The sequence below is a fragment of the Eumetopias jubatus genome, unplaced genomic scaffold (assembly GCF_037043125.1).
Source record: "Eumetopias jubatus isolate StellerSeaLion01/CBP00866 unplaced genomic scaffold, mEumJub1_p1.0 scaffold_91, whole genome shotgun sequence".
Taxonomy (NCBI): domain Eukaryota; kingdom Metazoa; phylum Chordata; class Mammalia; order Carnivora; family Otariidae; genus Eumetopias; species Eumetopias jubatus.
Genome location: NW_028274897.1, coordinates 698,975 through 714,515, shown reverse-complemented (window position 1 = coordinate 714,515; position 15,541 = coordinate 698,975). Strand labels below are relative to the sequence as shown.

At 40.6% G+C, this 15,541-nt stretch overlaps 1 protein-coding gene across 1 annotated transcript in view; it reads right to left on the bottom strand.

The window, feature by feature from the left end:
- Nucleotides 1–2,080: 2,080 nt before the first annotated feature.
- The window catches only part of LOC148161696 (phospholipid-transporting ATPase ABCA3-like), a 172,160-nt gene continuing 158,699 nt past the window's right edge, over nt 2,081–15,541 (bottom strand). Inside the window, exons 29-31 of the mRNA XM_088020630.1 lie at nt 15,144–15,334; nt 2,624–2,697; nt 2,081–2,221 (exon numbers count right to left, since the gene is read on the bottom strand). Coding sequence (XP_087876756.1) covers nt 2,081–2,221; nt 2,624–2,697; nt 15,144–15,334 — 406 coding nt within the window. The remainder of the gene's footprint in view (nt 2,222–2,623; nt 2,698–15,143; nt 15,335–15,541) is intronic.

The window sequence follows — 15,541 nt, the reverse complement described above, 5'->3', positions numbered from 1 at the left end:
CCACCTTCCCAGCACGCATCTCACTATCCCCCCCGCGTCACTATCCGCGGTCCCCCCCCAACCCCGGGCGCACTGGACCCTCCCCGGGACACCCCAGAGCGTGAGGCCTCACTAAACTCTTCCCTCGCGTACTGCCCCGGGGCCCCACCACCCTGAGGGCCCTACCTCGGGCCCGTTCGCTTGCTCCCAGGCTCTTTGCCTCTGCACCCCACTGGACGACCCGACCACCCTCCATCTGTCGCTGGCTCCCCTCTCCCTCATGTGTCATGGCCAGTAGCTGGTGGCAGGAAGTGGGAGGAGATTCAGTGGCCGCCGCCCTCCACGGTCTGTGGGGGTCAACAGATAACTTGCAGAGGCGCAGGCACAGGGGCCCGCAACCCTGCTCCGGGGGCCACTCAAAGCCCCAGACGCGCGGCGACCCGGCCTAGGGCGCGCCGTCCACGCGCCTCGCCCCGGTGGCATGCGCCGCCTCTGCCCGTGGGCGCTCAGCGCGTGGAGACCCCCACTGCGTCCTCTGCACGCGCTGCCCTGACCCGCCAGCCACTCAGTGGGCCTCACCCCCGGACCTCTCTCATGCTGCTGCAATTCACTGATGGTCGCTTCTCTTGGCGGACCCCCGCCCCAGCCAATACGCACCTCCAGTGTAGCTTAATGGTTGGAAGCCCAGGTTCTGGATTCTGTCAGAGGGCAAATCTCTTCCCTACTGGACCAGGTATCGGGTTCGGGCCTCTCAGGGCTAAATGGAGCTGGGCTCTTGAACTGTTAGGTTAAGCTTTGTCAGGAAAGCGTGCTGGATGGACCGTGCAGGACCAAGGGCTGCTGGTCCAGGTTCGGGTGTTTTCTCTTGATTTTTCTTACTTACACCTGCATGTAAATTGCTTAGTAGAGGAACTGACATATAATTTTTTGTTTCTTTCTCGAAGATAAGAGGTGGATTGGAAGATAGGGAGGAACAGTGAAAGAGACTACCACATTAAAGTAATTTTAAAAAGAGTCATTAATGATGCCAACTGTGAGACTAGATACAAGTAATAGCTTAATCAAATGAGTTCCCTCTCCTCTTTTAAAGGTGGCGAGCCTTGTTTTACTGAAATCAGTGGTGATGTACGGCATGTGTGGGAGTGGAACCCATAGAAAGTTGTACCCCAAAACAATAAAACACAGAATAGCTTCTGGGTATCATTTTATTACTCACAAAACCCAACTGAGGCTATAAAAATCTTGAACAAACCATCTCAAAATAGAGTAGCTTCATGGATGCTTTCTGTCTTGCAAGTGGACAACAGTCATCCCTACTTGTCTGCTCATCTGCCCATGAATCTTGAGAGTGATTAGATTTCTCATGTGGCTTATGGTGTACTCCATGTGCCCAGACAAGATCTGAGGAAGAGCTCTCTGTCTCCCTCTCCACTTCATTTCTTCTTCTTTCTCTCTTAATCAGAAGTAGGGTGAGAATAGGAAAGAAAACACACTATTTTTAAAGAAGTGTTTTACCTTCTGTTCTTGGAGTCTAAATGTCTTGGTACAAAGATTCTCTTACAAATGAAGAATCTTGGTTTGAGTTTTGGAAATAATCCAACTTACTCCTATCCCTTAAGCTTTGGTATTGATTTTAATTACATCCTTTTTGGTATAAACCTGTGTATGTGTGTACTCATGCAAAAGATGATTTGATACAGGCTTACTGCTCCTCTTAACCATAACTCAATACTGAAAAATAATCCTCTTGCTTTTCAAGCTATCCCATTTGACAGCACCACCATTTCTGGATGTTTCTGTTTAAACATTCAGGATGCTCACGAATAGGTCCTTTTCCTACCCTGATTAATGGCGCTCTTTTATATTTCTAGGAAAATGAACGGGAATTTCTCCAAATGTCTTTAGATTTGCACATGCTGTATACATGAGCCACTCATGTAAATCTACAAAGGAGTGACATATGTTCTTCTTTGGGGCACTCTTTATTATGTAAATATATTTATACCAAGATAGGCACACACGTAGTAGTGCCCCTCTGTGTGTCCATGCATAGACAGAGTAGTCTAAGGAAGACATAAAGTTCACTGGTTGGGAGTGAATCTCAGGGTACCTTTTCTTTATAATCACCTTCTGTGTTCTCTGGGTTAGCAAAGGCCAGGAAGATTTGTTCCAGCGTTATCTGACTGATGGAATAGTCTTCTAAATTGAATTGCTCTTTAGCATCTTCCAAAATACCAAACACCTTTAGCAACAACAGCAATAAAAAAGTGCAGTTACCATTTTTATAGTCCTCCCCTCCAGTGCCCAACCCAGATAAGCCTCTCCTGCACTTCCTCCAAGTCCTGTCAAGTTAATGTTGGTGGACAAAAGGGGGAGATGAGAAAACGATAGAAAACATAATTGAGAATCTGCAAGGAAGCAGTTCTCTGTCCCCCTTCTCTTGATGGACAGAGATTAATAATGGGATTTAAGGAATAAATCAATTAAATTCTAGGGACTTTTGGAAAATATCATACTTTAGGTTACCTTTCTGCTCCTTATACAATGTCAGGCTCCCATTACACATGCCTGGATATCAAATACTCCCCCTATCATTAGTGCTTTCTTAATATAAAATGTTAGAAGGTCATGGTTTCTACATTACCTTTCCCCAGGTGTTGTCCTTGCTGGGAATGTAGTAGGTAAGGATCCCTTGATTCTCCTGCTTTAACACACTACCTAAGAAATGAAAGACAGGATAGATGAATAATCTTGCAGATATCATTTTAAATTTCCAAAATATTGCTACATCAACTTAATTATTCACAATAGAGGGGTGAATAGACATTGTTAATACAAAAAGGGACATGGTCAGATAACCTGCTCTCTTTGATATATATGACATGGTTAATTCCTTTTGGATTTATTTCTGATGAAATATTCTTATTATATGAATTTCATAACAGTTATTGAGGGCAGGCTTTCAGGCACAGTAAAATTGTCAGCTCACATACCCCATGGAAAAACTCTGAGCCTTCTTTTTTTTTTTTTTTTTTAATTTTTTTATTGTTATGTTAATCACCATATATTACATCATTAGTTTTTGGTGCAGTGTTCCATGATTCATTGTTTGTTCATAACACCCAGTGCTCCATGCAGAACGTGCCCTCCTCAATACCCATCACCAGGCTAACCCATCCCCCTACCCCCCTCCCCTCTAGAACCCTCAGTTTGTTTTTCAGAGTCCATTATCTCTCATGGTTCGTCTCCCCCTCTGACATACTCCCCTTTTCTTCCTCTCCTGTTATCTTCTTCTTTTTCTTTTCTCTTAAAATATGTTGCATTATTTGTTTCAGAAGTACAGATCTGTGATTCAACAGTCTTGCACAATTCACAGTGCTCACCGTAGCACATACCCTCCCCAATATCTATCACCCAGCCACCCCATCCCTCCCACCCCCAACCACTCCAGTAACCCTCAGTTTCTTTCCTGAGATTAAGAATTCCTCATATCAGTGAGGTCATGCGATACATGTCTTTCTCTGATTGACTTATTTCACTCAGCATAACACCCTCCAGTTCCATCCACGTCGTTGCAAATGGTAAGATCTCATTCCTTTTGATGGCTGCATAATATTCCATTGTGTATATATACCACTTCTTCTTTATCCATTCATCTGTCGATGGGCATCTTGGCTCTTTCCACAGTTTGGCTATGGTGGACATTGCTGCTATAAACATTGGGGTACACGTACCCCTTCGGGTCCCTACATTTGTATCTTTGTGGTAAATACCCAGTAGTGCAATTGCTGGATCGAACGGTAGCTCTAATTTCAACTGTTTGAGGAACCTCCATACTGTTTTCCAGAGTGGTTGCACCAGCTTGCATTCCCACCAACAGTGTAGGAGGGTTCCCCTTTCTCCACATCCCCGCCAACATCTGTCGTTCCCTGACTTGTTAATTTTAGCCATTCTGACGGGTGTGAGGTGGTATCTCATTGAGGTTTTGATTTGGATTTCCCTGATGCCAAGCGATGTTGAGCACTTTTTCATGTGCCTGTTGGCCATTTGGATGTCTTCTTTGGAGAAATGTCTGTTCATGTCTTCTGCCCATTTCTTGATTGGATTATTTGTTCTTTGAGTGTTGAGTTTGATAAGTTCTTTATAGATTTTGGATACTAGCCCTTTATCTGATATGTCATTTGCAAATATTTTCTCCCATTCTGTCGGTTGTCTTTTGGTTTTGTGGACTGTTTCTTTTGCTGTGCAGAAGCTTTTTATCTTGATGAAATCCCAATAGTTCATTTTTGCCCTGGCTTCCCATGCCTTTGGCGATGTTTCTAGGAAGAAGTTGCTGCGGCTAAGGTCGAAAAGGTTGCTACCTGTGTTCTCCTTTAGGATTTGGATGGACTCCTGTCTCACGTTTAGGTCTTTCAACCATTTGGAGTCTATTTTTGTGTGTGGTGTAAGGAAATGGTCCAGTTTCATTCTTCTGCATGTGGCTGTCCAATTTTCCCAACACCATTTGTTGAAGAGACTGTCTTTTTGTCATTGGACATTCTTTCCTGCTTTGTCAAAAATAAGTTGACCATAGAGTTGAGGGTCCATTTCTGGGCTCTCAATTCTGTTCCATTGATCTATGTGTCTGTTTTTGTGCCAGTACCATACTGTCTTGATGATGACAGCTTTATAATAGAGCTGGAAGTCCGGAATTGTGATGCCGCCAGCTTTGCTTTTCTTTTTCAGTATTCCTCTGGCTATTCTGGGTCTCTTCTGGTTCCATACAAATTTTAGGATTATTTGTTCCATTTCTTTGAAAAAAGTGGATGGTATTTTGATGGGGATTGCATTGAATGTGTAGATTGCTCTAGGTAGCATTGACATCTTCACAATGTTGATTCTCCCAATCCATGAGCATGGAACGTTTTTCCATTTCTTTGTGTCTTCTTCAATTTCTTTCCTGAGTATTTTATAGTTTTCTGAGTACAGATCCTTTGCCTCTTTGGTTAGATTTATTCCTAGGTATCTAATGGTTTTGGGTGCAATTGTAAATGGGATAGACTCCTTGATTTGTCTCTCTTCTGTCTTGTTGTTGGTGTATAGGAATGCCACTGATTTCTGTGCATTGATTTTATATCCTGCTGCTTTACTGAATTCCTGTATGAGTTCTAGCAGTTTTGGGGTGGAGTCTTTTGGGTTTTCCACATACAGTATCATATCATCTGCAAAGAGTGAGAGTTTGACTTCCTCTTTGCCGATTTGGATGCCTTTGATTTCTTTTTGTTGTCTGATTGCTGTGGCTAGGACTTCTAATACTATGTTGAATAGCAGTGGTGATAGTGGACATCCCTGCCGCGTTCCTGACCTTAGGGGAAAAGCTCTCAGCCTTTCCCCATTGAGAATGATATTCGCTGTAGGTTTTTCGTAGATGGCTTTTATGATATTGAGGTATGTACCCTCTATCCCTATACTCTGAAGAGTTTTGATCAAGAAAGGATGTTGTACTTTGTCAAATGCTTTTTCTGCATCTATTGAGAGGATCATATGATTCTTGTTCTTTCTTTTGTTAATGTATTGTATCACGTTGATTGATTTGCGGATGTTGAACCAGCCTTGCAGCCCAGGAATAAATCCCACTTGGTCGTGGTGAATAATCCTTTTAATGTACTGTTGGATCCTAGTGGCTAGTATTTTGGTGAGAATTTTTGCATCCATGTTCATCAAGGATATTGGTCTGTAATTCTCTTTTTTGATGGGGTCTTTGTCTGGTTTTGGGATCAAGGTAATGCTGGCCTCATAAAATGAGTTTGGAAGTTTCCCTTCCATTTCTATTTTTTGGAACAGTTTCAGGAGAATAGGTATTAATTCTTCTTCAAATGTCTGATAGAATTCCCCTGGGAAGCCATCTGGCCCTGGGCTTTTGTTTCTTGGGAGATTTTTGATGACTGTTTCAATTTCCTTAGTGGTTATAGGTCTGTTCAGGTTTTCTATTTCTTCCTGGTTCAATTTTGGTAGTTGATACATCTCTAGGAATGCACCCATTTCTTCCAGGTTATCTAATTTGCTGGCATAGAGTTGCTCATAATATGTTCTTATAATTGTTTGTATTTCTTTGGTGTTGCTTGTGATCTCTCCTCTTTCATTCATGATTTTGTTGATTTGGGTCATTTCTCTTTTCTTTTTGATCAGTCTGGCCAGGGGTTTATCAATCTTGTTCATTCTTTCAAAGAACCAGCTCCTAGTTTCGTTGATCTGTTCTACTGTTCTTTTGGTTTCTAGTTCATTGATTTCTGCTCTGATCTTTATGATTTCTCTTCTCCTGCTGGGTTTAGGCTTTCTTTGCTGTTCTTTCTCCAGCTCCTTTAGGTGTAGGGTTAGGTTGTGTATTTGAGACCTTTCTTGTTTCTTGAGAAAGGCTTGTATTGCTATATACTTTCCTCTCAGGACTGCCTTTGCTGTATCCCAAAGATTTTGGACAGTTGTGTTTTCATTTTCATTGGTTTCCATGAATTTTTTTAATTCTTCTTTAATTTCTTGGTTGACCCATTCATTCTTTAGTAGGATGCTCTTTAGCCTCCATGTATTTGAGTTCTTTCCGACTTTCCTCTTGTGGTTGAGTTCTAGTTTCAAAGCATTGTGGTCTGAAAATATGCAGGGAATGATCCCAATCTTTTGGTACTGATTGAGACCTGATTTTGACCTAGGATGTGATCAATTCTGGAGAATGTTCCATGGGCACTAGAGAAGAATGTGTATTCCGTTGCTTTGGGATGGAATGTTCTGAATATGTCTGTGAAGTCCATTTGGTCCAGTGTGTCATTTAACGTCTTTATTTCCTTGTTGATCTTTTGCTTAGATGATCTGTCCATTTCAGTCAGGGGGGTGTTAAAGTCCCCCACTATTATTGTATTGTTGTCAATGTGTTTCTTTGCTTTTGTTATTAATTGCCTTATATAATTGGCTGCTCCCATGTTCGGGACATAGATATTTACAATTGTTAGATCTTCTTGTTGGATAGACCCTTTCAGTAGGATATAGTGTCCTTTCTCATCTCTTATTACAGTCTTTGTTTTAAAATCTAGTTTGTCTGATATAAGGATTGCCACCCCAGCTTTCTTTTGGTGTCCATTAGCATGGTAAATGGTTTTCCACCCCCTCACTTTCAATCTGGGGGTGTCTTTGGGTCTAAAATGAGTCTCTTGCAGACAGCATATTGATGGGTCTTGTTTTTTAATCCAATCTGATAGCCTGTGTCTTTTGATTGGGGCATTGAGCCCATTTACATTCAGGGTAACTATTGAAAGGTATGAATTTAGTGCCATTGTATTACCTGTAAGGTGACTGTTAACTGTCTGTTGTCTGTGTTCGTTTCTGCTCTTTGCTGCTTTTAGGTTCTCTCTTTGCTTAGAGGACCCCTCTCAATATTTCTTGGAGGGCTGGTTTCGTGTTTGCAAATTCCTTTAGTTTTTGTTTGTTCTGGAAGCTTTTGATCTTTCCTTCTATTTTCAATGATAGCCTAGCTGGATATAGTATTCTTGGCTGCATATTTTTCTCGTTTAGTGCTCTGAAGATATCTTGCCAGTCCTTTCTGGCCTGCCAGGTCTCTGTGGATAGGTCTGTTGCCAATCTAATGTTTCTACCATTGTAGGTTACATATCTCTTCTCCCGAGCTGCTTTCAGGATTTTCTCTTTGTCTCTGAGACTCGTAAGTTTTACTATTAGATGTCGGGGTGTTGACCTATTTTTATTGATTTTGAGAGGGGTTCTCTGTGCCTGTTTCCTTCCTCACATTAGGGAAGTTCTCTGCTATAATTTGCTCCAATATACCTTCTGCCCCTCTCTCTCTCTCTTCTTCTTCTGGGATCCCAATTATTCTAATGTTTTTTCGTCTTATCATATCACTTATCTCTCAAATTCTGCCCTCGTGATCCTGTAGTTGTTTCTCTCTCTTTTTCTCAGCCTCTTTATTTTCCATCATTTGGTCTTCTATATCGCTGATTCTCTCTTCTGCCTCATTTATCCTAGCATTTAGTGCCCCCATTTTTGATTGCACCTCATCAATAGCCTTTTTGATTTCGATTTGGTTAGATTTTAGTTCTTTTATTTCTCCAGAAAGGGTTTCTCTAATAACGTCCACGCTTTTTTCAAGCCCAGCTAGTATCTTTAAAGTCATGATTCTGAACTCTAGGTCCGACATCGTACTAATGTCCGTATTGAGTAGGTCCCTGGCTGACGGTACTACCTCTTGTTCTTTTTGCTGAGGTGATTTCTTTCGTCTTGTCATTTTGTCCAGAGGAGAATAGATGAATGAGAGAACAAAAGGCTAACAGGTTTACAACGTCCCCAGCAAATATACTGTATACAAATCAGAAAAGACCTGAAACCAGGGGAAAAGAAAGGGAAAGAAAGAAAAAAGAAAGAGAAAAAGAAAGAGAAAAAGAAGAAAAAAAAAAGAAAAAAGATAAAAACAAAAACAAAACAATTCAAAAAAGGCAGAATATGATCAAATATGATCAGGCTAGTGCATAGATCAGTGCCACACACTAGATTTTGGGCGTATTTTGGTCTGTTAGAAAAAAGTGCCTCCTAAAATTTTAAAGGAAGAAAGACATATATGTACCAAATAAGGGTTGATACAATGAAGGGATGGAAGATGACTGTAAAGATGAAAATTATAAAAGATTTTATAAAAGGACTTGGTAAGATAAGTTGTTTGAAAAAAGAAAGAAGATTTAAGGAAAAAAAAAAAGGAAAAAGGGAGAGAATGTGATCAGGCAGGAGACTAGAACAAAGCCATACACTAGTGGTTTAGGGTATATTTTGATCTGTTAGAAGAAACTGTACCTCAAAATTTTAAAGAGAGAACAACTTATATATATATATGCCAAAAACAAGGATAACTACTATGAAGGGATAAAATATGACTCTAAAAATGAAAAAAAAAATGTTTTTTTTTTAAAAAAAGGGATTTGTAAGATGTTCGCTGAAAAAGGGAAAAAGAAAAATAAAAAAAAGTCAACAAAAATTAACTTTGATGAAATAATGAATCATGGTAAAAAAAAAAAAAAAAAGAAGCCATGAATCTATGTGCAGTATTCCCCTAGCGCTGGAGTTCTCCTATTCTCCTTGATCGATCAACTTGGTCTTGGCTTGCTGGCTGTTTGTGTTGATCTTCTGGGGGGAGGGGCCTGTTGCTGTGGTTTCCAAATGTCTTTGCCGGAGGCGGAATTGCCCCGCCCTTGTCGGTCCGGGCTAAGGAAGCTGCTCCAGTTTGCTCTCAGGAGCTTTTGTTCCCTGCAAGCTCTCGGTACAGCTTTGGAGGACCAGGGCGAAAATGGCGGCCTCCTAGTCTCCGCCCGGAGGAGCCGAGAACTCGGGGCCCCACTCCTCAGTGCGCCCCCAGAGAAAAGCAGTCACTCCCGTGTCCCCGGTTTCTGGCCGCACTCCGTGCTCACCCGGCCTGTGATCGAGCGTTGCTATCTCTGGCACCCGACCCCGCTCGGAGTCTCCAAACCCAGCAGATCCCTGCAGTGCGTTCCCGCACCGCTCCTCCCCGGGAAGGAAGGGGAGTCTCCCCGGATCTGCTGCTTGTTGGGTCCTTGCTGGGGGAGCCGTGCCCCGACTGGGCCGCAGATCACAGTTTATGGCAACCCCGAGCTGAGAGCCCGCGACTCTGCTCCGTATCTGCAGCCAGCTTCCCCGCCCCGACACCTGGGAGCTCTGCCGCACTCAGGCACCCCCGGTCTCTCTGTGACCCCAAGGGTCCTGAGACCACACTGTCCCGGGAGGATTCCACCCCCCGCTTAGCCACTGCAGCGACGTCCCTCCGCCGAGCCAACTTTTAAAAGGTCCGATTTTGTGCTCCGCGGCTCTAGCACTTGCCAGAAGCGGCCGGCGGAGGCCCCTCCCCCGCCGTCTATCCTCCCGAATATCGCCTCAGATTCACTTCTCCGCACGTCCTACCTTCCAGTAAGTGGTCGCTTCTCTGTTCAGAGAGTTGTTGCTACTCTCCTGTTCGATCTCCTGTTGAGTTCGTAGGTGTTCAGAATGGTTTGATCCCTATTCAGCTGAATTCCTGAGACCAGACAAAATCTAGGTCTCCTACTCCTCCGCCATCTTGCTCCGCCCCCCAACTCTGAGCCTTCTAAAATTCTGTTACAAGACTTTATTCCTGAACATAGTGTTGAGAATATGAGCTGGCCGGATTTTCACTCCGGTTGTGTGGATATGTATGCATGTGCTGTGTGCTCGGTGGGGAGGAGAGCAGGACAAGGCCCCCTTGCTTTTTCATTATTACATGTCCTGTGAAAGAGGAAATCATACATATAAATCACCAAAGTCAGGCTGTGTGCTCTGGTTTTGTTCACTGGTGAATAAGAACCCACTGGTGGAACGAAAGGGAAGAGGGTAGTATCCACTTCTAATTGGAACAAACGTGTTTACTCTCATCAGTGCACATTTGTAGGTTGTTGCAAATTGGATTAACTGGGGTCAAAATGTTTTAAAGTAAAAAATACATGTTTATAAGGGTGAGTGGATTTTCTTATGTGAATTTTAATGCGTGTATTGTTTCCATGATGCCATAAAGCTCTTTTTTGTGTGTGAAAAATTTGAAACATGGAGTTTAATGAATTATTCAAAGCAAACACTGGTGAAATCACCCCATTTAGGCCAAGTAATAGTAACGAAGAGACTTCCATGTCCCACTCCTCAGCCTCTATCCCACATAAAAAATTACCAATACCTTCATTGTTATTGTGGACATTTCCTTTTCAAAGTAGTTTTTACCAATGCATATACTTCTAAAAATTGAGGTAGAGTTTTCCTACCTTTGACCTTTATGTGAATAGAATCATCTGGTATGTTTTCTTTCTTCTCCTTTTACTCAATGTTTGTGAGATTCATTCATGCGGTTGCATATAGCTATAATTCGTTTTCTTCTCTAAATAGTAATCTGGCATATGAATATTCTGCAATTTATCAATTAGGCTACTGATAGACATAGAAATTGTCTGACTATTGTGAATATTACTGACTTAAATATTTTACTTATCTCCTTTTACAGGTGGATGCAAGTATCTAAAATATAGCTTTAGGTAGAATCATTGGGCCATTGCTTTTTTAAAAATTGGTCCAGTTTCACCTGTGAAATATAGTGAGTTGAAGAGTGTCACTCCCACTGTTACTACAAGAAAGCTGGACAAATTGCAAATTAATGCATTTCTTGAACCCATCAGTTTTCTGACAGGGCAAACTCAGGGCAAATAACTAACCCATATGTGGGTAGAGTCAGGCATCTACAGAGAAGATCGGGACCATAGCATTTGCTTGTACAAGGCAGACACTACCAGATGACATAAGCTGCAATAAAAAATGTAATAAGTTGCTAAAGATCAAGTGTGGGATAGCAAGAGAATTATGAAGCCCATTTTCAAAATTTTTAATCTCTCTGATTTAGGTTTTTTAGTGGTGCTTACTTCTTATACACATTAGAGAACTGAATTTTGCTTGTGAGCCAAGCTGAAATTTTTTTTCATTTAATGCAGGAGTTAAGTCTATTTACATATATTGAAAGGAACAATATATTTAATTATAGTCCTCCTATATAATTTTTAAAGTTATATATGCATATATACTGGATAAATGCATATATATCAATACAAATGTAAATATACAAAATATGTCTGTGTTTGTATGTGTTTCACTTTGTGGCTGGTTCTTATTCTTACTGTTATATTTGTGATACAGTAAAGAATATATATATATATTTTTTTAAATCTTTTTTTTAAAGATTTTATTTATTTATTTGAGAGAGAGAGAGGTAGAGAGCATGAGAAGGAAGAGGGTCAGAGGAAGAAGCAGACTCCCTGCTGAGCAGGGAGCCCGATATGGGACTCGATCCCAGGACCCTTGGGATCATGACCTGAGCCGAAGGCAGTCGCTGAACCAACTGAGCCACCCAGGCGCCCAGTAAAGAATATATTTTTGTTCTAATGGTTAACTTCATTCTAACATCTTTTCCTAATACCATAAATTGTCCCTTCTTTTTAAGATACTGGTATAAATATTCAGTGCTCACCAATAGTACTTATGCAGAAACTTCTCCAGTCATTCCTCAGTCAACGGGAAATTTTTGTCTGTGTAGTCTTCAGGGAGAGCCATCAGGAATAATATCCCCTGAATACCTATTTGTTTATAACTCTTTTGAATTTTAATCTTGATCATTTTGACTATATATGAGAACTATGGCTTACATTTTTCTTAGCATAAAATGTTTTGTCACAAAGCCCAAAATCAATCTAATTTTCTTCCGTTATAAATTTTCTTTCTTCCCCTTGTTTTTTTTTTTATCTGGCATCCAAAGGTCATCCCACTTTATTATTAAAATACAATTGTTATATTGGAATATTCCTTGGTATTGATGATACTGGGTCAATTTTTCAGGTTGTCCTTTCAGTAAGCAGGCTTGTCTCATCTTAGGAAATTTTCTTGAATGATAGTTTTTAGTATTTGTTCTAATCTATGGCTTTGCTTTTCTCCTTTTGGACTAATTTCATAGTTGTGTTGGATTGTCCTTGCCTTACCTCTCACTCACTTTTTTTGAAAGCTTACCTGTGTTTCCATTTGATGGTTTTCTGTTTTTCTCCTTTCCAATCTCCATTTCCCTCCTGCTTTCTATGTGGTTTGTTTGCTCTTGATAGTTAAGTATTTCTGAAATATTTAACTTAAAATACCGTCTCCAATGTGGTCAGCTGTCTGCATATCACCCTGTTGGCTTAATCTCTTTGTCCTTTCAATTGGAATTTAGGATTTTCTTACATACCATTCATCCCTTTCTTAATTCTTTAGGCTCATGTTGAAATATTAGATAATAGTTTCAACTGTTTTGTGGCCTTATAGCTCTGCTGTTCTTTCAGTGTCTGTAGGTATTTTCTTTTATCCTCTTTTACTTATGATATTTTTCTGTGGGATTCAATGATAATCTTTTCAGTCACTTATCTTTGAGATTAATTTTCTTAAAGCTTTAGAAGGAGTTTCCTATATAGAAGGTGAGGTGGGACAGAATATCTTTCTTAGCTTTAGAGTCCTCTCCTGTAGGGTTCCTTCTGAGAGGCTTCTGGGATGTATCAAGTGATATGGCCTCCCAGTGTAGACCTTCCTCTGGTACTTTCTCATATCTGCCTCTTGTGAGTCTCTCCCCACTCCAAGCTTAAATTTCAGATCCTTTCCTCCAGAGAGGATCTCTGCTTGCTCCTGCTTGGAATCAGAAATGCTCCTGATCGCCCACTTGAGGGTCCCCCTTTACAAGGCAGTCTCAGCATGAGCTTCCCAACCCTGAAGAGGGTCCAGAACTTCATCAGTGATCCCAGTGCTACAATGGCATTTGCTTCCACAATTAGCATTTTCTAACTGCTCACTGTTTCCTTTCTTTTGTTTGGTTTCTTCTTCTTCTTCTTCTTTTTTTTTTTCTTGTTTTCTGGTTAAATTGTTTTTCTCTCTTTTGTTTGTAAGCCAACTATTGTATTAAAGATGCATTTGTTTTAATTTTGATCAATTTCTAGTTTTGTTTTACCAGCAGTACTTTTCAGAATATATAATCTTCCATGTTGTAGAAATAGAATCATCTTTGCATTTTTTTTAGATTTTATTGTATTTATTTGAGAGAGAGAGTAAAAGAGAGAGCACAAGAAGGGGTAGGGTCAGTGGGAGAAGCAGACTCCCTGCTGAGCAGGGAGCCTGATGCACGACTTGATCCTGGGACTCCGGGATTATGACCTGAGCTGAAGGCAGTCGCTTAACCAACTGAGCCACCCAGGCGCCCCCATCTTTGCATTTTAAAAAGAGAACACACGTCACTTAAATTTCCTTGGGCTTGTGTAGAATCATTTATCCCAAATATCTGATTATTGTGGTAAATCCTCTTTATATACATTCTGGATAACTTTTGCTTGCAATATTTATTTCTTCTTTTTAAAAATCAACATTTAGGTGTAGGTTCCATGTCAATTCCTTTTTGATTCTGTCATATTTGAATAAGTATTTGCTCCAGAATGATGTAGGGAAGAACGGGGCAGCAACCACGTTACAGTAGACAATGTGCCTTGAACCCACATTCTCATTAAACCTCTTGTGTCCACATCCTCAAGGTCTTAGGTCAGTGTTTAGTGTCCCTCCTTCAAGCAAAGCTAGGACAGCACACAGTAAGTGAGGTTTTTTGGTCACAGCTTCTCTTTGTGGTAATTTAGACACCACATGAAATGGAAGTCTGATAGAATTATTACTCAAAAATATGTGCTCAATAAATGCGTTAAGTGAGTATTGAACTTCTTAATGGACACATCCATTTGCAGGTGTCATAGGCAGATCACAATCACTATGACTAACACTGGTGTAATTATTTTCCCATACATCCCTTCTCCACATCTGCTCTTCCATTCATTTCTTATCTATTTTGTGATCTCTGTTCCTACACTGCAATCAATCATGCTATTTTCCATTGCCTGGAAGATAAACTTACAACTCTTCAGCCTGACACATAATGGGAACTTCTGTGATATTTTGCTCAACCCTAACAAAGTGGAAAGTAAGATAAAAAACCAGCATTATTAAAATCTTTGCCATGCTTCTGCTTTATGTTTAGGAAAGAGAGGTAAAGGACAGAAAAAAATAGTTGCTATCTCTGGTATTATACCATGTAGGCAGAGGGGTGCTTGTTGAATTTAGCAGCAGAAGCAGAACTAGTTTTGAGAGAAGAGAAAAGCTTAGTGGTTCTTGTTTGCATTTCTGTACCACAGCCTGGCTGAGACATCAAAAGACTAGGGATACATGCTTAGTTGGAGGAAAAAGCCTTTAAACTTTGCATGGGTAATATGTGAAAATAATTGAGAACTGTACTCAAAAATATGACTTTAGTGATATAATTTATATTGACAGCTTGAATCCAAAGCCGCCTTATTAAAATGATACAAGAGCTGAGTGAGAACCTTTGTATGTGTAGAAAACATATGCCTTATCATGCTAAGAAACTACAGGAAGAAGGATTCCCAAAAGGAATTTACTATGGAAGATCAATAAATATCAATAACCCATAGGAAAGTTATTGAAGACATAAAACATATGGATGGTGAAACAAAAAAACCCATGATTTAACACATCTCTATAAAAGTTAGTTCAACCTAATTTACCTGGGAATGTCAGTGTGATGAAATACTTTAAACGATCCAGTTTATCCTCCTGTGCATCGATCTTGACCTTGACCTTCAGGATGTAAATGTTGCCAAACTTGTTTTTGAGGTGCTGAGGGCTACCCAGGCACAGGAACTTTCCTTGCACCATGATGGCCAGCCTGGTACAGAAGGCATCACATTCCTCCATTCTAGCAAAACATGATAGCATAGAAAGTTCTGGTTTGGAGGACATTCTGTAGTTCAAACGGAGCCAGGATTTTGTGACTCTGTTTTCAGTGTGAAATGGAATTTGCTAATCATAAAGATCATAGTTGGAAAGTGAAAAGCTTTCAAACAATTAGTAGTAGAGTACTAATCCCCAGACACAACAGCTCCTGAACGTCTTGCTCTTTCCC